The sequence below is a fragment of the Leptodactylus fuscus genome, chromosome 6 (assembly GCF_031893055.1).
Source record: "Leptodactylus fuscus isolate aLepFus1 chromosome 6, aLepFus1.hap2, whole genome shotgun sequence".
Lineage (NCBI taxonomy): Eukaryota > Metazoa > Chordata > Amphibia > Anura > Leptodactylidae > Leptodactylus > Leptodactylus fuscus.
Window position 1 is genome coordinate 6,734,750 of NC_134270.1, and position 19,556 is coordinate 6,754,305.

The 19,556-nt window shown below is 48.2% G+C and overlaps 1 protein-coding gene across 1 annotated transcript; it reads right to left on the reverse strand.

The window, feature by feature from the left end:
- Nucleotides 1–10,731: 10,731 nt before the first annotated feature.
- On the reverse strand, nucleotides 10,732–19,314 carry LOC142210243 (cytochrome P450 2F2-like). The gene is made up of 9 exons (XM_075279274.1): nucleotides 19,125–19,314; nucleotides 15,576–15,738; nucleotides 14,740–14,889; nucleotides 14,492–14,652; nucleotides 13,935–14,111; nucleotides 13,345–13,486; nucleotides 13,074–13,261; nucleotides 12,428–12,569; nucleotides 10,732–11,144 (listed from the first exon to the last, which is right to left on the reverse strand). Exons 1-9 carry the CDS (start codon nucleotides 19,284–19,286, stop codon nucleotides 10,966–10,968), a joined length of 1,464 nt encoding a protein of 487 aa, XP_075135375.1. The 5' UTR covers nucleotides 19,287–19,314; the 3' UTR covers nucleotides 10,732–10,965.
- Between the last annotated feature and the right edge of the window lie 242 nt (nucleotides 19,315–19,556).

Genomic DNA, 19,556 nt, shown 5'->3' on the forward strand with positions numbered 1-19,556 from the left:
AAATTCGATTCGAACAGCCGCTCACTGTTCGTGTGTTCGAACGGGTTTCGAACCCCATTATAGTCTATGGGGAACATATACTCGTTAAGGGGGAAACCCAAATCCGTGTCTGGAGGGTCACCAAGTCCACTATGACACCACAGGAAATGATGCCAACACCTCTGGAATGACACTGGGACAGCAGGGGAAGCATGTCTGGGGGCATCTAACACACCAAAGACCCTCTATTACCCCAACATCACAGCCTAACAACTACACACTTTACACACTCAATACCGCCTCTCTGACAGTAGGAAAACACCTTGAAACGTGTATTTGGCACTTGCAGTGAGGAGAGCTTGTCACCAGCAGTGAATTTGGCCCTTGTAGTAAGTTGAGGTTGGCACCAACATTTGTTTTGAAAATCAGGGTGGATTGAGCCTCTAACCAGCAGAGTTTGGGCAAATTCATGGTGGAGGGAGCCTCTAAAAACCCCAGTTTGGACCAATTCATGGTGGAGGGAGCCTCTAAAAACCCCAGTTTGGACCAATTCATGGTGGAGGGAGCCTCTAAAAAACCCAGTTTGGACCAATTCATGGTGGAGGGAGCCTCTAAACAGCCCAGTTTGGACCAATTCATGGTGGAGGGAGCCTCTAAACAGCCCAGTTTGGACCAATTCATGGTGGAGGGAGCCTCTAAAAACCCCAATTTGGACCAATTCATGGTGGAGGGAGCCTCTAACCAGCCCAGTTTGAACCAATTCATGGTGGAGGGAGCCTCTAACCAGCCCAGTTTGGGCAAATTCATGGTGGAGGGAGCCTCTAACCAGCCCAGTTTGGGCAAATTCATGGTGGAGGGAGCCTCTAAAAACCCCAATTTGGACCAATTCATGGTGGAGGGAGCCTCTAAACAGCCCAGTTTGGACCAATTCATGGTGGAGGGAGCCTCTAAAAACCCCAGTTTGGACCAATTCATGGTGGAGGGAGCCTCTAAACAGCCCAGTTTGGACCAATTCATGGTGGAGGGAGCCTCTAAAAACCCCAGTTTGGACCAATTCATGGTGGAGGGAGCCTCTAAAAACCCCAGTTTGGACCAATTCATGGTGGAGGGAGCCTCTAACCAGCCCAGTTTGGACCAATTCATGGTGGAGGGAGCCTCTAAAAACCCCAGTTTGGACCAATTCATGGTGGAGGGAGCCTCTAAACAGCCCAGTTTGGACCAATTCATGGTGGAGGGAGCCTCTAAAAACCCCAATTTGGACCAATTCATGGTGGAGGGAGCCTCTAACCAGCCCAGTTTGGACCAATTCATGGTGGAGGGAGCCTCTAACCAGCCCAGTTTGGGCAAATTCATGGTGGAGGGAGCCTCTAAAAACCCCAATTTGGACCAATTCATGGTGGAGGGAGCCTCTAAACAGCCCAGTTTTGGCAAATTCATGGTGGAGGGAGCCTCTAAAAACCCCAGTTTGGACCAATTCATGGTGGAGGGAGCCTCTAACCAGCCCAGTTTGGACCAATTCATGGTGGAGGGAGCCTCTAAAAACCCCAGTTTGGACCAATTCATGGTGGAGGGAGCCTCTAAACAGCCCAGTTTGGACCAATTCATGGTGGAGGGAGCCTCTAAAAACCCCAATTTGGACCAATTCATGGTGGAGGGAGCCTCTAACCAGCCCAGTTTGGACCAATTCATGGTGGAGGGAGCCTCTAACCAGCCCAGTTTGGGCAAATTCATGGTGGAGGGAGCCTCTAAAAACCCCAATTTGGACCAATTCATGGTGGAGGGAGCCTCTAAACAGCCCAGTTTGGGCAAATTCATGGTGGAGGGAGCCTCTAAAAACCCCAGTTTGGACCAATTCATGGTGGAGGGAGCCTCTAAAAAACCCAGTTTGGACCAATTCATGTGGAGGGAGCCTCTAAACAGCCCAGTTTGGACCAATTCATGGTGGAGGGAGCCTCTAAACAGCCCAGTTTGGGCAAATTCATGGTGGAGGGAGCCTCTAAAAACCCCAGTTTGGACCAATTCATGGTGGAGGGAGCCTCTAAAAACCCCAGTTTGGACCAATTCATGGTGGAGGGAGCCTCTAAAAACCCCAGTTTGGACCAATTCATGGTGGAGGGAGCCTCTAAAAACCCCAGTTTGGACCAATTCATGGTGGAGGGAGCCTCTAAAAAACCCAGTTTGGACCAATTCATGGTGGAGGGAGCCTCTAACCAGCCCAGTTTGGACCAATTGATGGTGGAGGGAGCCTCTAACCAGCCCAGTTTGGGCAAATTCATGGTGGAGGGAGCCTCTAAAAACCCCAATTTGGACCAATTCATGGTGGAGGGAGCCTCTAAACAGCCCAGTTTGGGAAAATTCATGGTGGAGGGAGCCTCTAAAAACCCCAGTTTGGACCAATTCATGGTGGAGGGAGCCTCTAAAAAACCCAGTTTGGACCAATTCATGGTGGAGGGAGCCTCTAACCAGCCCAGTTTGGACCAATTCATGGTGGAGGGAGCCTCTAAAAACCCCAGTTTGGACCAATTCATGGTGGAGGGAGCCTCTAAACAGCCCAGTTTGGACCAATTCATGGTGGAGGGAGCCTCTAAAAACCCCAATTTGGACCAATTCATGGTGGAGGGAGCCTCTAACCAGCCCAGTTTGGACCAATTCATGGTGGAGGGAGCCTCTAACCAGCCCAGTTTGGACCAATTCATGGTGGAGGGAGCCTCTAAAAACCCCAGTTTGGACCAATTCATGGTGGAGGGAGCCTCTAAACAGCCCAGTTTGGACCAATTCATGGTGGAGGGAGCCTCTAAAAACCCCAATTTGGACCAATTCATGGTGGAGGGAGCCTCTAACCAGCCCAGTTTGGACCAATTCATGGTGGAGGGAGCCTCTAACCAGCCCAGTTTGGGCAAATTCATGGTGGAGGGAGCCTCTAAAAACCCCAATTTGGACCAATTCATGGTGGAGGGAGCCTCTAAACAGCCCAGTTTTGGCAAATTCATGGTGGAGGGAGCCTCTAAAAACCCCAGTTTGGACCAATTCATGGTGGAGGGAGCCTCTAACCAGCCCAGTTTGGGCAAATTCATGGTGGAGGGAGCCTCTAACCAGCAGAGTTGTGGGAAAGCAGGGTGGAGGGAGCCTCTAACCAGCAGAGTTGTGGGAAAGCAGGGTGGAGGGAGCCTCTAACCAGCAGAGTTGGGGGAAATCATGTTGGAGGGAGCCTAGTATTAGCAGAATTGTGCAACGCTTATGGTGGATGAGTATGAGGATGCGGAGGAATTGGAGAGGTTGAGTACAGACATGGAGTTTCATGTTGGGGTGCTTTACACAGGTGGGCACAAAAATGAAGGCTCTATCCAGTGGTGGTTCATTTTTATCAAAGTGAGCCGGTCGGCACTCTCAGCTGACAGACGGGTGCGCTTGTCAGTGATGATGCCACCGGCTGCACTGAACACCCTCTCAGATAGGACGCTGGCGGCAGGACAGGACAGCACCTCCAAGGCATATAGGGCAAGTTCAAGCCACAGGTCCAACTTCGACACCCAATACGTGTAGGGCGCAGAGGGGTCGGAGAGGACAGGGCTGTGGTCGGAAAGGTATTCCCGCAACATGCGCCTATACTTCTCACGCCTGGTGACACTAGGACCCTCTGTGGCGGCACTTTGGCGAGGGGGTGCCATCAAGGTGTCCCAGACCTTAGACAGTGTGCCCCTCGTTTGTGTGGACCGGTGAGAACTTGGTCGCCTACTGGAGGAACTGTCCTCCCTGCTGCCAACGTCACATGCTGGAAACATCTCCATCATATTCTGCACCAATTGCCTGTGGAAAGCATTGATGCGATTGGCCCTCCCCTCTACCGGAATAAAAGACGAGATGTTGTTTTTATACCGGGGGTCAAGGATAGCAAAGATCCAGTACTGGTTGTCCTCCATGATTTTGACAATACGCTTGTCGGTTGTAAAGCACCCCAACATGAACTCAGCCATGTCTGCCACAGTGTTAGTTGGCATGACTCCTCTGGCCCCACCGGAAAGTTCAATCTCCATTTCCTCCTCATCCTCCATGTCTACCCATCCGCGCTGCAACAATGGGACGATTCGAAGTTGCCCGGAAGCCTCCTGTATCACCATCACATCATCGGACAACTCTTCTTCCTCCTCCTCCTCCTCCTCCTCCATTAAACGCGATGAAGCGGACAGATGTGTGGACCTACTCTCCAGCTGTGACGGATCGGATGCTATCCCTGACTCCTCTGTGTGATCTGAGTTATCCCTGATGTCAATCAGGGATTCTCTCAGAACACACAAGAGCGGGATTGTAAGGCTCACCATCGCATCCTCAGAGCTCACCCTCCTTGTGGACTCCTCAAAGACCCGTAGGATATCACAAAGGTCTCTCATCCATGGCCACTCATGGATGAGAAACTGAGGCAGCTGACTTTGTGGCACCCTAGGGTTTTGTAGCTGGTATTCCATCAAAGGTCTCTGCTGCTCAACCACTCTATTCAACATCTGAAACGTGAAGCGTGTGGGGACGTCGCACAAAAGCCGGTGTTGTGGCACATGCAGGCGTTGCTGGAGAGATTTTAAGCTAGCAGCGGCTACTGTCGACTTGCGAAAGTGGGCGCACATGCGCCGCACTTTCACCAGTAGCTCTGGAACATTGGGGTAGCTCTTTAGGAAACGTTGCACCACTAGGTTGAAGACGTGGGCCAGGCATGGAACATGTTGGAGTCCGGCAAGCTCCAGAGCTGCTACCAGGTTCCGGCCGTTATCACAAACGACCATGCCTGGGCCCAGGTGCAGCGGCTCAAACCATATTGCCGTCTCATCGAGGAGGGCATCCCTCACCTCGGAGGCAGTGTGCTGTCTGTCCCCCAAGCTGATCAGCTTCAGCACAGCCTGCTGACGTCTACCAACGCCAGTGCTGCAACGTTTCCAACTCGTAGCTGGGGTCAATCTAACAGCGGAGGAGGAGGCGGTGGCGGAGGAGGAGGCGGTGGCGGAGGAGGAGGCGGTAGAGGAGGAGGAGGAGGGGGGTGTTCTTCTCGTGTCCCTGCCAGGAATGTTAGGCGGGGAGACGAGGTACACCGGGCCAGTTTGGGAAGCAGTCCCAGCCTCAACTACATTCACCCAGTGTGCCGTCAGTGAAATGTAGCGTCCCTGTCCGCATGCACTTGTCCACGCGTCGGTGGTCAAGTGGACCTTTGTGCAAAGCGCGGAACTAAGGGCCCGCCTGATGTTGAGTGACACGTGCTGGTGCAAGGCGGGGACGGCACACCGGGAGAAGTAGGGACGGCATAGCGAGGTGCCGCAGTTGCCATCAGGTCCAGGAAGGCGGGAGTTTCAACAAGCCGGAACGCCAACATCTCCTGGGCCAGCAGTTTAGCGATGTTGGCGTTCAAGGCTTGCGCGTGTGGGTGGTTAGCAGTGTATTTCTGCCGCCGCTCCAATGTCTGAGAGATGGTGGGTTGTTGTAAAGAAGCGCCTGATGGTGCCTTTGATGGTGCAGGAGAAGGAGATAAGACAGGAACAGGGGAGGATGAGGGAGAAGTCAACAAAGTGGCGGAGGCAGATGAAGTGGTGTCCTGGCTCGTCCTCTGGAGTGCATCGCCAGCACAGTCAGCAGTGGCAGTGGCAGAGGCAGAGGCAGTGGCAGAGGCAGTGGCAGTGGCGTGAACGGCAGGCGGCCTTTGTCCTGCCGTTGCTGCCTGCCACTGATTCCAGTGCTTGGATTTCAAATGACGGCGCATTGAAGTGGTGGACAGGTTGCTCTTCTCAGAGCCCCTAATCAATTTCGAGAGGCAAATTGTGCAGACAACACTATATCTGTCCTCGGCGCATTCCTTGAAAAAACTCCACACCTTCGAGAAACGTGCCCTCGAGGTGGGAGTTTTTCGGGGCTGGGTACGAACTGGAACATCTTGGGAGATTCCGGGTGTGGCCTGGCTTCGCCTAAGCTGCTGACCTCTGCCTCTGCCTCTAGCTACCCTTTTTGGTGCTGCACTTGCCTCAACATCCACACTACTTTCCCCGCTTGACATCCCCCCTGTCCAGGTCGGGTCAGTGTCCTCATCATCCACCACTTCCTCTTCCAACTCCTGTCTCATCTCCTCCTCCCGCACAATGCGCCGGTCAACTGGATGCCCTGACGGCAACTGCGTCACATCATCGTCGATGAGGGTGGGTTGCTGGTCATCCACCACCAAATCGATCGGAGATGGAGGAGACTCTAGTGTTTGAGCATCTGGACACAGATGCTCCTCTGTTAGGTTCGTGGAATCGTGACGTGGAGAGGCAGGTTGAGGGACAATGAAAGGAGCGGAGAACAGCTCTGGGGAGCAGGAACAGTTGGGGTTATTGTTCTGTGAAGCTTGGGAATTTTGGGAGGAAGGAGGACAAGACTGTTGGGTAATAGGAGGAGAGGAGGCAGAGTCTGACTGGCTGCTGGACAATGTGCTGTAAGTGTTCTCTGACAGCCATTGCAAGACCTGTTCCTGGTTCTCGGGCCTACTAAGGTTTGTACCCTGCAGTTTAGTTAATGTGGCAAGCAACCCTGGCACTGTGGAGTGGCGCAATGCTTGCTGCCCCACAGGAGTAGGCACGGGACGCCCTGTGGCTTCACTGCTACCTTGCTCCCCAGAACCATTCCCCCGACCTCGCCCACGGCCTCGTCCACGTCCCTTTCCGGGAGCCTTGCGCATTTTGAATTCCCAGTTAGAAATTGGCACTATATACCAGTAGCAAAAATTGTGGGTGCACGTAACCCCAATATATTCTTTGAATTCCCAGTCAGACACTGGCACTATATGGCAGTAGCAAGAAATGAGGGTATTTATAACCCCAATATATTCTTTGAATTCCCAGTCAGACAATGGCACTGTATACCAGTAGTAAAAATTGTGGGTGCACGTAACCCCAATATATTCTTTGAATTACCAGTCAGAAACTGGCACTATATGGCAGTAGCAAGAAATGAGGGTATTTGTAACCCCAATATATTCTTTGAATTCCCAGTCAGAAACTGGCACTGTATACCAGTAGTAAAAATTGTGGGTGCACGTAACCCCAATATATTCTTTGAATTCCCAGTCAGACAATGGCACTATATGGCAGTAGCAAAAATAGTGGGTGTATATAGCCCCAATTCTATTGCTAGGGGACTTGCAGGGTATTTCTGGGGTGAAGGTGGGGGGGCACACCGTTGGAACGGGTATCGGGGGTATATATCGGGTATACGGGAATACACTGACAGTGTATTCCATTCAGGATCCTGGGAAAGCTGGGTTGCGGCGATTGAGCCCGTCAGTGCCACGTTACACTGACAAGCTTCTCCCTGGAATTTAGCTCTTATAAGAGCTGTTGGTTGTCTTCTCCTTCCTATCCTAGCCTGTCCCTGCCTACCCAGAATCTAAGCCCTAGCTAGCTGGACGGAAACCTCCGTCCTCGGTGAATTGCAAGCTCAGAATGACGCGAAGCTGGGCGGCGCTGTTCTTTTAAATTAGAGGTCACATGTTTTCGGCAGCCAATGCGTTTTGCCTACTTTTCTCAACGTCACCGGTGTCGTAGTTCCTGTCCCACCTACCCTGCGCTGTTATTGGAGCAAAAAAGGCGCCAGGGAAGGTGGGAGGGGAATCGAGTAATGGCGCACTTTACCACGCGGTGTTCGATTCGATTCGAACATGCCGAACAGCCTAATATCCGATCGAACATGAGTTCGATAGAACACTGTTCGCTCATCTCTAATCACTAGTGGTATCATTGTAACAGTTGCGAGACTAGCTCAAAAGAAAGAAAGAGAAGCAAACAAGAAAGAAGACATCGGGTAGATCAAGAAAAGAGAAAAGAGGAAAAATAGGAAGAGAGAAGGGCGAGGTGGGGATCAAGAACAGCAGAAGAGACCAGAGGCAAAGAGAAGAAGAAGAGAGAAAGAAGGGACAGGAGGGAGGGGGGGGGGGGGGGGGAGTAAAGAGATGGGGGGGGGGGGGGAACCAGGGGGGGAGAGGAGTGACTGATGCCTAGTCTAATGCTTATGTAGAAGCCAAGGGGTCCACGTTTTCAAGTAACGGTCATGAGCTCTGGAGGACCAGCTCATGAGTTCATCAAAACGACAGATCTGATTCACTTTATCAATCCACAGCGAGAGCGGAGGAGCTAACGAATTCATCCAGTATAGCGGGATGAGAGACTTTGCTGCAGCCAGTAAATGAGTAACCAATCTATTTGATTCAGGTTTGTAATCTCCAGATGGCATAAAGAGAAACACTGTTTCGGGAGTGAGTTGGAAGTAAGGGTAGCTGACAGCACGGATCACATTTTCTACTTGAAGCCAAAAGTCTTGTATCACCGGACATGTCCACCATATATGCAGATAGTTGCCAGCCCCAGTCTGGCATCTCCAGCAACGATCAGATGTATGCAATTTCTTGGCGTGTAACCAAACAGGTGTTCTGTACCAGCGCGAGACGAGCTTGTAGTTGCTTTCCTGCAACCTGATACAGGGCGAAAAACCATGCGACCTGGATAAGAGTTTTTCAACCTCATCGTCAGACAGCGATATCTGTAGTTCTGCTTCCCAATCAGTCACGAATTTTGGTCGGTAAGGACGGCTTGGGTCCACATAATGGGAGAGAAAATGGGAAATTTTCCTCAACATATGGGTTTTTGATAGCAGTAGCTTCTCAAATTTGGTCAAGGAAGATCTAGTTACGTATGTTTGAAGGATTTTGTCGAAGACCAAAGACATGTTCCGTTTGTGGAGGAAAGTGAATACCCTGTCTGGGAGCAAGGAGCAGGTTTCTTCTGCAGACAGTAGCCCTGAGGGAGTGATAACTTCCTTGAAGGTCAGACCACGGAAGGCGGCCCAAAAATCCAAAAAGGTGCCAGGGGGGATAGTTGTCAAAAATGGAGCCAAATGCAATGGGAGAATGTATTACTGTTTTTTCCTGTACTTTTTACCCTCCTTGCCTTCCTCGTTTTCCTATCTCCCCTGCAGTTCTCATCTTTACCGCCTGTCTCTCTTACTTGTCTCTTCTTTTTCATGTTTCCCCCATGTTTCCTGTCTCCTCTCTCTCTTTTTTCCTGTCTCCCCTCCTAGAGAGACTGGTCCTGACACACCTACGCCCCCTAGTGAGCTCCGCTCTGGACCCCTCCAGTTTGCCTACCGACCAGGCATTGGGGTAGATGACGCCATCATCCACCTTCTTCATAGAGCTCTCTCTCAGCTGGAGAAACCCGGGAACACTGTGAGAATAATGTCCTGTGATCTCTCCGGAGCTTTTACCACCATCAGCCAGGGCTACTGAGGGAGAAGCTGAACCTTGGTGGAGGGACCATCACCTGTCCTACTGGATCCTAGACTACCTGACACCCCGCCCTCAGTATGTGAGAGCCCAGGACTGTGTGTCTGACACTGTGATCTGTAGTACGGGGGCACCACAAGGTCCAGCTCTTGCCCCATTTCTCTTCACACTGTATACTGCTGATTTTAGGCACAACTCCTCCAGCTGTTACTTACAGAAGTCCTCCGATGACTCTGCTATAGTAGGCCTTATCACTGATGGCGACGATAGGGAATACAGAGACTTAAACTGGGATTTTGTTGAATGGTGCCAGCAGAACCAGCTCAGGATTAATGCTGGGAAGACCAAGGAGATGGTGGTGGACTTTAGTAAACGGAGAGGTGCTCCGACCCCGGTGGAGATCCAAGGAACATGTATTGAGTTAGTCAGGACCTATAAGTATCTGGGCGTGCTCCTCAATAATAAACTAGACTGGGCTGATCACCTGGAGGCGCTGCACAGAAAGGGCCACAGCAGACTCTACCTGTTCAGGAGGCCGAGGGCCTGCGGAGTCCAGGGGACACTTCTTAGGGCCTTCTTCATCTCTGTGGTTGCTTCAGCCATATTTTTCGGTGTGGCCTGCTGGGGGAGCAGTATATCAACCAGGGACATAAATAGCCCCTTGGACCCAGTACAGGTGGTGGGTGACAGAAGGATACTGTCTGTGGTGACCTCCATGCTGGAGAACAAATCCCACCCCATGTATGGGACCTTGATGGGACTTGGCAGCACTGTAAGTGACCGTCTGCTTCACCCCAAGTGTGAGAAGGAGCTATCGCAGGTCCTTCCTTCCAACCACGACCAGGCTGTATAATCTACATCAGACCAAGCGAAGACACTCTGCACAGAGAACTAATGATTATGACGATGACCCTGAAGTCTTCCTTCTTTCTTCTTCTGTTCCTTAGCTGCTATGGACTCCTAGTATATGTTCTCTTCTCAGCATATGTGTGTCTACGTCTGTATTATATTACTGTGTATTATCCTGTATCTGTATTACTATGCTGCTGTAACATACTGAGTATCCACACTGTGCGACTATTAAAGGATTATCTTATCTTATCTTTCTCCTCTCTTTCTCCTATTTTCCTGTCTCCCCTTCCTTACTATTTTGTGCCCTTTTTATGCTTCATTTAATACCTACACAGGCACAATTTTGATGTTTCTCTTCATTAAACCCTTTCCTGACACTTGCTGTATTATTTATTAAATTATATTTTGGTAGCGTAACCCTGTAAGCCACCCGTCTAGCAGTTCCACCTGTGTGAATGCAGACGTAAGTAGATCCTAACACGCAGGTGCTCAGCCGGGATCTCAGATGAATGAAATGTAAGTGTGTTGACCAAAGCATCTTGGGATGAGTTTCCACATTGATATGATTCATTGTTCACAACATTATGTCATTTTAATACGTGTCAATGTACAAATGTGTAGAAAAGAGCACCAATAAAAAATATACAACCACTTATAATGCGCCAGGTAACCCCTTAGACTTTGCCCTCTAGCTCCAGACTAAAGGAACTTTTTGCAACCCACATGAACTGGCAACTAAAATCAGCACAGCAAGAAATATAATTAGACAGTTCCCTTCAGATCTTTGCTGGGGGGATATTTCAGCACCGTCTTCCTACAGCCTTGACATTATACCCGCCAGCCTCTCAAAGGCGCCATTCAGCGCAGACATTGAATGGTTTGGGGTCGCGGGTCCCTCCCTGAATTAATCCGATCGGTCCTCGTTCCCCCGGAGGAAATTTCAGGTTAAACTTTTGTAGTAAACTGACCAAAAAGATGAAGATCTCGGTCTTGGCTAAAGCTTCGCCAATACATGACCTTTTACCTGTAATAGATATATAGTATTAGGATTATTGTCCTACAGTTGTTACTAGAGATGAACAAATTTGTCACAAATATGCAGATTTTTTTCACAATCCTACTGGTGGCCATCTGTGCTCACTACACAGCCGCACGCTTCCTCCTCTTCGGCTACATGGTGAAACTGACCTTGAAAGATGACATTAGGCCTGGTGACCTAATGCAAGTTGAATTGTCTTGCTATGGCTTGCCTTTTGATTGTGGTCCATTTCCTATCCTGCTCTGATTCTGACCCTGACCTTTCACCTGTTCCTGGATTTGTTTCTGCCTCACACATGGGATTGTTTGTCTGTTACTTGTTGTTCTACTCCTTACTGTGGCTCTGTTCCTGACTATGCTACTCTTCTGGTGATGTACACTGAATATGGCACCTTAAAAGGATAATAGTCTTCAAAGGTGGAGATTTACTTGAAGCCCTGGTTGCCTTTAAAGGGATTCTATCATTAAAATCACAATTTTTGTCAATCACACATAGGAATAGCCTTAAGAAAGGCTATTCTTCTCCTACCTTTAGTTATCTTATCCGTGCTGCCATTCGGTAGAAATCCCGGTTTTCGTCTGTATGCAAATGAGTTTTCTCGCAGCACGGGGGGCGGACCCTAGCACTTAAACAGCACTGGGGGCGTCCCCAATGCTGCGAGAGAACTCTTCAGTGCCACCTCCATCTTCTTCAGGAACGGCCTCTCTGCGCGTCTTCTTCCGGAGCTGGGTTCAAACTTTAGGCCTCGGGCAGAGCCGACTGCGCATGCCCACAAGAAAATGGCCGCTTACTTATTGTGTGTGCGGCCATTTTTCTTGTGGCCACAGGCATGCGCAGTCGGCTCTGCCCGAGGCCTAAAGTTTGAACCCAGCTCCGGAAGATGCGCAGAGAGGCCGTTCCTGAAGATGGAGGCGGCGCTGGAGAGTTCTCTCGCGGCATTGGGGACGCCCCCAGTGCTGTTTGAGTGCTGAGGCCCGCCCCCAGTGCTGCGAGAGAACTCATTTGCATATAGACGGAAACCGGGATTTCTACGGAACGGTGGTGCGGAGAACACTTCTAAAGGTAGGTGATGAATAGACTTTCTTAAGGCTATTCCTTCGTGTGATTGACAAAAAAATGTGATTTTAATGATAGAATCCCTTTAAGCCAGTATTACTGTAGCTTCCACATGAAGGCCTTCTGACATAGGGAACTCTGTCTATCCGTCATGTCTAGAATGAAGATGTCCTGCTCTATAGAGAACATTTTGGTGATTATTCTGATTTTACCTGCTCCGAATGACAGGAGAGCTTCGTTCTTCACACACTTGCCGTTCTCATCTAGGAAACGCTCGGGATTAAACTTTTCTGGATTATTCCAGTATTTTTTGTCATACAGAGCAGAGTGTAAAAATGTGATAATTTGGGTGTCCTGTAATACAACAAGTGTATAAAGTATATAGTCAGACACAGGGGCCACTAATAAATCCAACGCACACAACTGCCTTGATGGCAGGACGCAATAGTACATGGCGGTCATAGTGCAGGCTCAGACAACTCCAATACCGACAGATGGACCTCTGAAACTCAGCGTTCAATGCCAATCACAACACCTAAGTGGGTATCGGGAGGGCACCATCTTGATCCCATCCCCATAACACAACCACAAGGTGCTGAGGCCTCCAGGTGGCTTCTCCAATGACCTCACAACAACAAAAATTAGGGCCTTGAAATATAGTTGCACCCAAGCTAATTTTTTTATCCAGACAAAAGTTACCATGTTAGTTTACAGGGAATGCCAAAGAAACCCAAAAATTGTACTGAGGGCACCAGGTAAGATATATACGTATATATAAACACAACGCTGTGGCCTCAGGACGTAACCGTGTATACAGTTCCGCACATATCAGCTATACTTATTCTACATCTCTCTTACCTTCGGTATTGTGTGTCCCTTAAATTTGATATCACGTAAGGCGGCATGGGGTAGACCATTAGGGACAATGCTGGCATATCGCTGCACCTCATGGATTACGGCGTCGGTATACGGCATAGACACGCGATGCTCCAGGGAAGGCCATTTCTCCGAGCCAAGGACTTGATCTATTTCAGCCTGTACCTTCTCTGCAGTAATAACAAGCACATAAGTCACTTCAGTCGGATGAAGAAGGAGAGATCGCAGCGATTGTCCTCCGACTAACACTTACTCTGGATCTCTGGATATTCCATCATAAATTTAATGGCCCAGCGGAGGGTCGAGGCCGTAGTCCCAGTCCCGGCAATAAAAAGATTGAAGGTTGTCATGGTCAAGCTCTCCATTGTGAAGTGTGAACCTGGATTACTGGCTTCCTGAAGAAAAGAAACGTGCAAGATATGGGGCAAATATAACCATGTGAAATAAGAAAAGCGGGGTGAGACGTAAGGATAGATGCGGAAGTGTCCGGAGTCACAACTAGCAGACTATTGTCATAGACTTCAATTGCATTCACGCTAGACCCTGGGAGGACCACATGGCCCTGCGTAAGAGCTTGCAGTACTGGACATGGCACTATACCATTAGGAGGACGTGCTGCAGATTTTGCATCAGAGCCCAGGAGCTTCGACAACTTCCAAAATTGACAGTGTATCTCATCCTGGACTCCTTCTGCATTTCAGTAAATCAATGATAATACCAAAGAAAGTGTGAGCTATTGGACACAGCGGAGATACTACTAAAGGTCTGAAACCAGTAGGTAGTCCTATAAGAACCAAGGAGATTTACATCGAAAAAAGTCTTATAGGTAATTGCTGTAGTTACCTCATGTACTTTATTTAAGAAACTATCCACAAAATCTCGGGGGCAGTTGGCGTCGTGTGACAGAACATGATTATCAATGAGTCCTTTAAGGAAGGTCTGCAGCATGGAGGCGTTCTGGAAGATCTTGTTGTGTTCTCCAGGGAGCCATTTCAGAATCTCCGGAAACGCGTTGTAAATCTGAAACAGGAAAGACACCAAAGTCAGCCACGTACTATATATATGACATCTCTGCTACTTTGCAAACTATACTCAGGAATCATGGATCATCTACACCAACAACACGCTCATTATATGGCATCCCAGCAAGCTGCTGAGATGCTGGAACAATCACAGGCACGGTACAAGGAACAAGTTCAGCAGCAGGACAGCTTAAGAGCTGCCAAAACGCCGGACCAGGCAAACCATCGACAGCAGCAATTTGCTGAATATAGGCGGATCATCCACGCCAACAACTTGCACATGAAGTCGTGGGCAGAGGCTAGTTTATATATAAAATCGAGACCATAACTAGGACCCGCCGCACTGATTTTAGTTCATACCTATGGATTAATCCTTACCTGAAAACCCGGCTTCCCTAGGAAAGTGAGGTTCTCATTGATCATTGTGTGCAAGGTCTGGAAAGTTTTATCTTGTGTATCAAACCGATCTCCAAACACAATGGAGCAGATCACATTGGACACGGCGGCGGTCAACTCGGGACCTGGATTGAAAGGTTTACCTGGAGGAAGAAGAACATAATATATGCAAGAAAAGCAAACAATACATTGTAAGTCATTAGCCCACAAAAGTTACAAAAATTCTTTACCATTGCGTGCCTTGAAGAGGTCGACCAGAAATGTGGCCTCCTCCACCACTCTTTCTTCAATGCTCCTCTTGCCCATCCCAAAGTTTCGCAGGGTGGTCAAAGTGAATCTGCGCTGGTGAAACCAATGTGGGCCATTGGAAAAGACCAAACCTAAAGGGAATATAAAATAAGGCTCTAAGATCCAAGGAGAACTAATAACTGGGAGATATCTCACCCTACTTGTGCTCCATCACTACCTCGGCCTGGAACAGTAACTATAAGTCCCTGACCTAATCTTACCTGTGAAGCAGTGGTAAATACATGGTAGCCATTTCATTGCATAGATATGCCATAACCTTATGACTAGTGTGTGTCCAGCCTCTGACAACCCTGACAATTTTGTCGGACTCTGTGTGTTACCGCTGTTTTCGAGGTCTGTTACAACATAACCAAGTATGTCTTTTTTTTACTTTTTACCTTTTTATATATATAAAAAGGGAGAGGTGCTCCTTTTTTTTTTTTTTTTACTTAGATTTTTTTGTATTTTTCTACATCTTTTTAATATATTTTACCGTACTTTTCTTTAAGGGACTTGTTTTCTATTCTAACATATTATGCTTGTCAGTGTAATGCTGACAGGCGTCCTATTAGGCCTTGTCTCCGGCAGGGTCTACAAAGACCTGGAGGCTTTCCTGAGGCCCCGCCGCCATGACACATTGCACATTACAGCCCATGTGGAGAAGTGAATAAAGAGCTTTTTACTGACTTACAAAGTGCTGGAATAATTCTAGGCCATTTTAGTTTTTTCTGAACTGAATTTTCACCATTGACCAATGACGGCTGTGATGGGTATTCACCTTTTTTCTGAGCAACCCTTTCAAAAACCGGCACAATCGCTCTCCCGCTGAAGTCGTCGGCTTGTCCCAGCAGGGCCTCCTTCAGAGTATCGTAGCCATACAGAACCACTGTGGGTTTCCAGCCTGTGAACACGGTGAAGACGCTTCCATACTTTTCCCCCAGCTGGCAAGACACCAACATAATACAAGATGACATCCACTGCCAGAAAGCAGGTTACTGATTGACTACTACAGCATCCAATTCCCAGGACACACCCGCTAGGGCAACACAATGGCAGATTGTTCCCAAAGGCTGTGATAGAGGTGTTTACAATGGTAGATTGATCTGTAAAAGACAAACTAGGAGTAATGGGTGGAGGTGAACATGCAGGGCAAATTCGACCCAGGTACTTGAGGTCAGTGCCGAGGGCGGTGCTCTTTGAGTGGCATCATAAAATATATATTTATTTTTTTTCCTGCTCCTTCTCCATATGTTCTGTCGTGGACTCTCCTAGACATGCAAGAGGACCCACAAAAACCAAAAACGAGTCATAAAAATGGTTGCAATAACTCTTGTGATCCATCAGAAGATCCTAAAAACTGATTAGAACGAGTCGTTGATGTCAGTGGATTTGTATAACCATCGTCCGGTCTGCATTTGGAGCATTTCTGTTGTATAACTGTTATGTCATAGTAACATCTCCCTTGCTCAGTTTGGAAGTTCCCATCCAAGCACCAAGGACTTACCCCTAACGCTACCCAACACTATAGTGGGAGTGGCCACAGATTCTAATGATGGCTTAGAATCTGCTCCCACCTCTGACCAACACTTCATCCACAGTGGCCACAGCTTCTAAGATGGTCATAGACCTTCAAGAGCTGACGGCTATTCCTACCAGGTCCCCCATACATGTGCACCCTTGGCATGTGTTTTCAGTGTAGAAGTAGATTGTGGGGATAACGTCACTCCTTAGGGAGAGACCACCTTCTCAGGTGTGTGGAGACTTATAGCCATAGTTGCTCCACTGCAAAGGAACATGGGAAGAATATGCAAATCTGTCTCCCAAGATGTAAACAGGGAGACAGTGTAGAAGTAGACACCTCTGACAGGACAAAGGTTCAGGCATGCTATAATTCCACATTCGTGATCCTTCCTACTCCCAGCTCTGCCAAGGAGGAGTCAGAAATCGATAGATTCGGCTAACTTTGCTTTTATGCATATAACCGCCTTTACAGGGTGTGACTACAACCTCGGTACTCCCGAAAAACAGCAAACATCCATTATAGAAATCAAGACCCAGTATTGGAATATTGAAGTCATTTTTGGGGTATGTGCTGGGATGTGACTCAATGGTCTAAAAATGTGCCCAGAATTTTCTCTCTCAGAATTTTCCCCTGGTTTCATCTGTATTTGCATCTTCAGACACATTTCAATTGCACTAAATTGGGGCGTATTTTGTGTAGGTGCCCAGGGCAACTTAAACTAGAAACACAGCCCCGCCCGTATGTCCACAGGCCTCAACCCAGAGAGGGCGGGGAAGTGCAAAGTATATACTAGTGTTATGTCAATAAAGTTTAATCACTGTGTAGTAAAAAGAGTGGTGCCAAAATTCTCCATAAGCACCACTAGGAAGTGGACAGGGTTACAACACCACCCCTATTACATGAATAGGAGCTACATACTACCATCACTGTCCACTAGGAACTTCCATTGTGAAGGTTATAATCATGCGGAATGCTAGATATAGTTGCTTATGCTTGAAACTGGTATAATGTTATATGATAAGATGGCGCCTGCATCCAAGATGGGTGCAAAAAAAACAAATGCTTGGCTTGCTGCCAGAAGACAGCTCCATAAGGTCACCACGCAGGACCGGGAGCAGCTGGCTATATATGGAACTGCTTAAACTTTTTCTGTTTGATTGAGATGTATCATACCAATCAGGAATGAATAGGAAAACTTACATTGTTGTTATATCACTTCCTTTCTCTGCTACTATTTAACCCCACGTTGCTTTAATAAAAGCGCGTCAGTGCACACTCTCTTCACTGCTAAGAGAGGAGTTAATACACAACATTTTGTGACTGGTATCAATACCTCGTCACTAGCCCTTAGCTCATATCCATTAGGACAATGACAGTTACCCGGGATTATTGGTCAAGTAAACCCAGCTTTGACCTTAACAGCATCACCTGGAGGCTGCTGTAGCAGCTGATCAGTGCAGGGTCTGGGTGTCCTACCCCACATATCACATGCTTATACCTATCCCGTGGACTTGTCATCAGTATGAGAACATTGACTTGGAGCTGGAGGAATAGTAAGACCCCATAGTCTGCCACAGCCTTGTTTATTATCTGTATGGACAGTAGCCAGAAATGCAGGTGCTCTTTTCCCCCGGACTCCCCTGCTGACTTTCCAACTCTCCATGGCATGACCGACTCCATACTGTTCAATGTGCCTACAGCCCAGGTAGGGTTGGGGGAGTCAGTGACATCAATGAGAGTCAGAACGGCTACCGGGCTACTGTTATATATGTATGTCATAGAAGGTGACATAACTCCTTAGTGATCCCTTCTATAGGTCACAGTGAAGAGACTCTCTATGCTCTGGTACACTTCAGTGGTTAGCCGACTATCACTGCTGAAGTTCCCATCTTAAAGGGGAGGTGCCTAGTGAGACATCCCCTTTAACTATCATCATTATTCCTAGGGCACCTTTACCTTTCTCCATTTTGGTCACTGAGTCTTTTTAAAGTAGTTCTGGAGAGAACATTCTGCAGTGCCAGCAACGCTCCTTATATAACATTTGTTCTGGACTTATGAGGGTGTGGTATATTGTGGTATATTGTGTGATTGGCAGGCAACGAATGCATGTAGTGTAAGAAACAAGTAGCAAACCTTCTCCTCCACTGTACGTGACACAGCCCTGAACTGAACAAGAACATAAAAAGTCATTCAAGACGTGCTGGTAGGAAGCCAGGCAAACATGTTCGGGCGCTGACTAGCAAAACCACCGCTTGCAAAATTGACTTATTATGGACAATAACGGGGATGATCACTGTGCAGGCCTGTAGTGTAGCTATGGGAGGTGCAGGGGGTGCACTTATATCTGGGCAGTATGGTGGTGGGGCCCTGGACAGGGGTTCAGTTGCGTTTTAGGAACTTCAGATTCTGCAGACAAATACGTATCACTTACATAACTGTAATATTCCATAGTCCAGTCCAGATCCGCAGCAGGCTGCCCTGTAGGGTCACCATTACATACACACACTCATTTTGCATTGGCTAGAGCTTGTTTGACCAGACCGGGCCCCTCTTTAAATTTCAATAGCCCCATAGCAACTGCTTGAGCTGCCCCCAGACAATGTACTCTAATACCCCCTTGTACTCTAGGAGCGATTTGCCATGACTTCTATGGATCTATGGTTATATCTAAGGCAAACTAAACTAAGTCAGGGGTTCAGTTGCAACCACAATCCTAAAATCAGCATCCAGAGCCCGAATCTTACCACAAATTAGTTACTGAGGGTGCTATAGGTACATATTGGAAATCCCCTTTAAGTGACTTACCTCTGTGAATGTGTTATAGGGTGCAGATTTATCAATCTGGTGCAGGTTGCCAATAATCGGCCATGGCGTTGGCCCTGGAGGTAAGTGTCGCCTTTTGTTCCATGTAGATATGAAGAGATAGATTAGGACGGTGAAGAATCCGAGGAGCAGAGTAGACAGCATGTTCCTCTGTATACCTGGCTCTGACTCTGCTTCCTGCTACAGTCCAGGGCTGAGGGTTTATACAAGGCTGCAGACTCCTCCTCTGAGTGTGAACTTTTCTCTACAAGTGGATACTGATGTAAGGGAAGGCAAATGTATTTAGAAAATTATGTACTGGGACAAGATATGACACCGCCTTCTGGATAATGTGCAGGATTGGTCTCCGTTTCATCATCTTCAGGTTCATCACTTCCCACTGCAGAAATGACCAAACTAGTCAAGACAGACTAT